The following is a 987-nucleotide window of genomic DNA, read 5'->3' on the forward strand; positions in this document are numbered from 1 at the left end:
AGCCCACCCCCCCATTCTCCCTGCCCCCCACAGCCAGCTCCCTGCTCCCCACAACCCACCTCCCATTCCACCTGCCCCCACAGCCCGCCCCCACTCACTGTCGTTGGCGTTCTCAGCACAGGGCTCTGACGCCTGGGCCAGGGGCTGGGTTGCTGACAGCACCGAGGCCTGGTAGGGCTGTGGCAGAGGCAGAAGGCCCTGACTCAGCTCCCGGCCCGACAGTGCCACCAGCTGGTCTAGCCGACTCCCTGGGGGCAGCTTCTGCTCAGCCTCTGGGTGGGGCAGAAAGAATGTGTTAACCCGCGGGACTCCCCGCTGCAGGGTCTGATGGGGAGGGGGAGAATAGCTCAGCCAGGACATTAACTTGTGGGACTCCCCGCTGCAGCGTCTGGTGGGAAGGGGGGCTTAGCTCAGCCAGGACATTAACCTGTGGGACTCCCCGCTGCAGGGTCTGGTGGGGAGGGGGGAATAGCTCAGCCAGGGCGTTAACCCGTGGGACTCCCCGCTGCAGAGTCTGGTGGGGGAGGGAGAGAATAGCTCAGCCAGGGCATTAACCTGCGGGACTCCCCGCTGCAGGGTCTGCTGGGAGCAGTTTCTAGCTCACCTGATTTGGGAACACCACATTTAAAACATTTCTCCCTTCGTTTGAAATTCTGCACTCCACACTGAAACAGGAATTAACGAAAGACTCTTAATGGAGAGCACCCCCTGCTGAGCCCCCCACCACGCTCGGCTCTGACCGCCCCCTGCCAAGTCGCCCACCACGCTCTGCTCTGACTGCCATCTGCCGAGTCCCCCACTCCGCTCCCCGCAGCACAGCACCCAGCCCTGACTGCCAGGGGAGAGCGCCCCCTGCCCAGCCCCCGCAGCATGGCATCCCCCAGAGCCCGGCCCTGACTGCCAGGGGAGAGTGCCCCCTGCCCACAGCCCCCCATCCCGCAGCACAGCACCCCCCAGTGCCCGGCCCTGACTGCCAGGGGAGAGCAC

At 65.2% G+C, this 987-nt stretch overlaps 1 protein-coding gene across 1 annotated transcript in view; it reads right to left on the minus strand.

Moving 5' to 3' along the window:
* LOC116818925 (RNA-binding protein 10-like) overlaps positions 1 to 987 on the minus strand; it is a 34,108-nt gene that overhangs the window by 5,154 nt on the left and 27,967 nt on the right. Inside the window, exons 17-18 of the mRNA XM_075071285.1 lie at positions 605 to 665; positions 82 to 272 (exon numbers count right to left, since the gene is read on the minus strand). Of these exons, the coding sequence (XP_074927386.1) occupies positions 82 to 272; positions 605 to 665 (252 nt within the window). The remainder of the gene's footprint in view (positions 1 to 81; positions 273 to 604; positions 666 to 987) is intronic.

Source organism: Chelonoidis abingdonii, chromosome 11, assembly GCF_003597395.2.
Source record: "Chelonoidis abingdonii isolate Lonesome George chromosome 11, CheloAbing_2.0, whole genome shotgun sequence".
Taxonomy (NCBI): domain Eukaryota; kingdom Metazoa; phylum Chordata; order Testudines; family Testudinidae; genus Chelonoidis; species Chelonoidis abingdonii.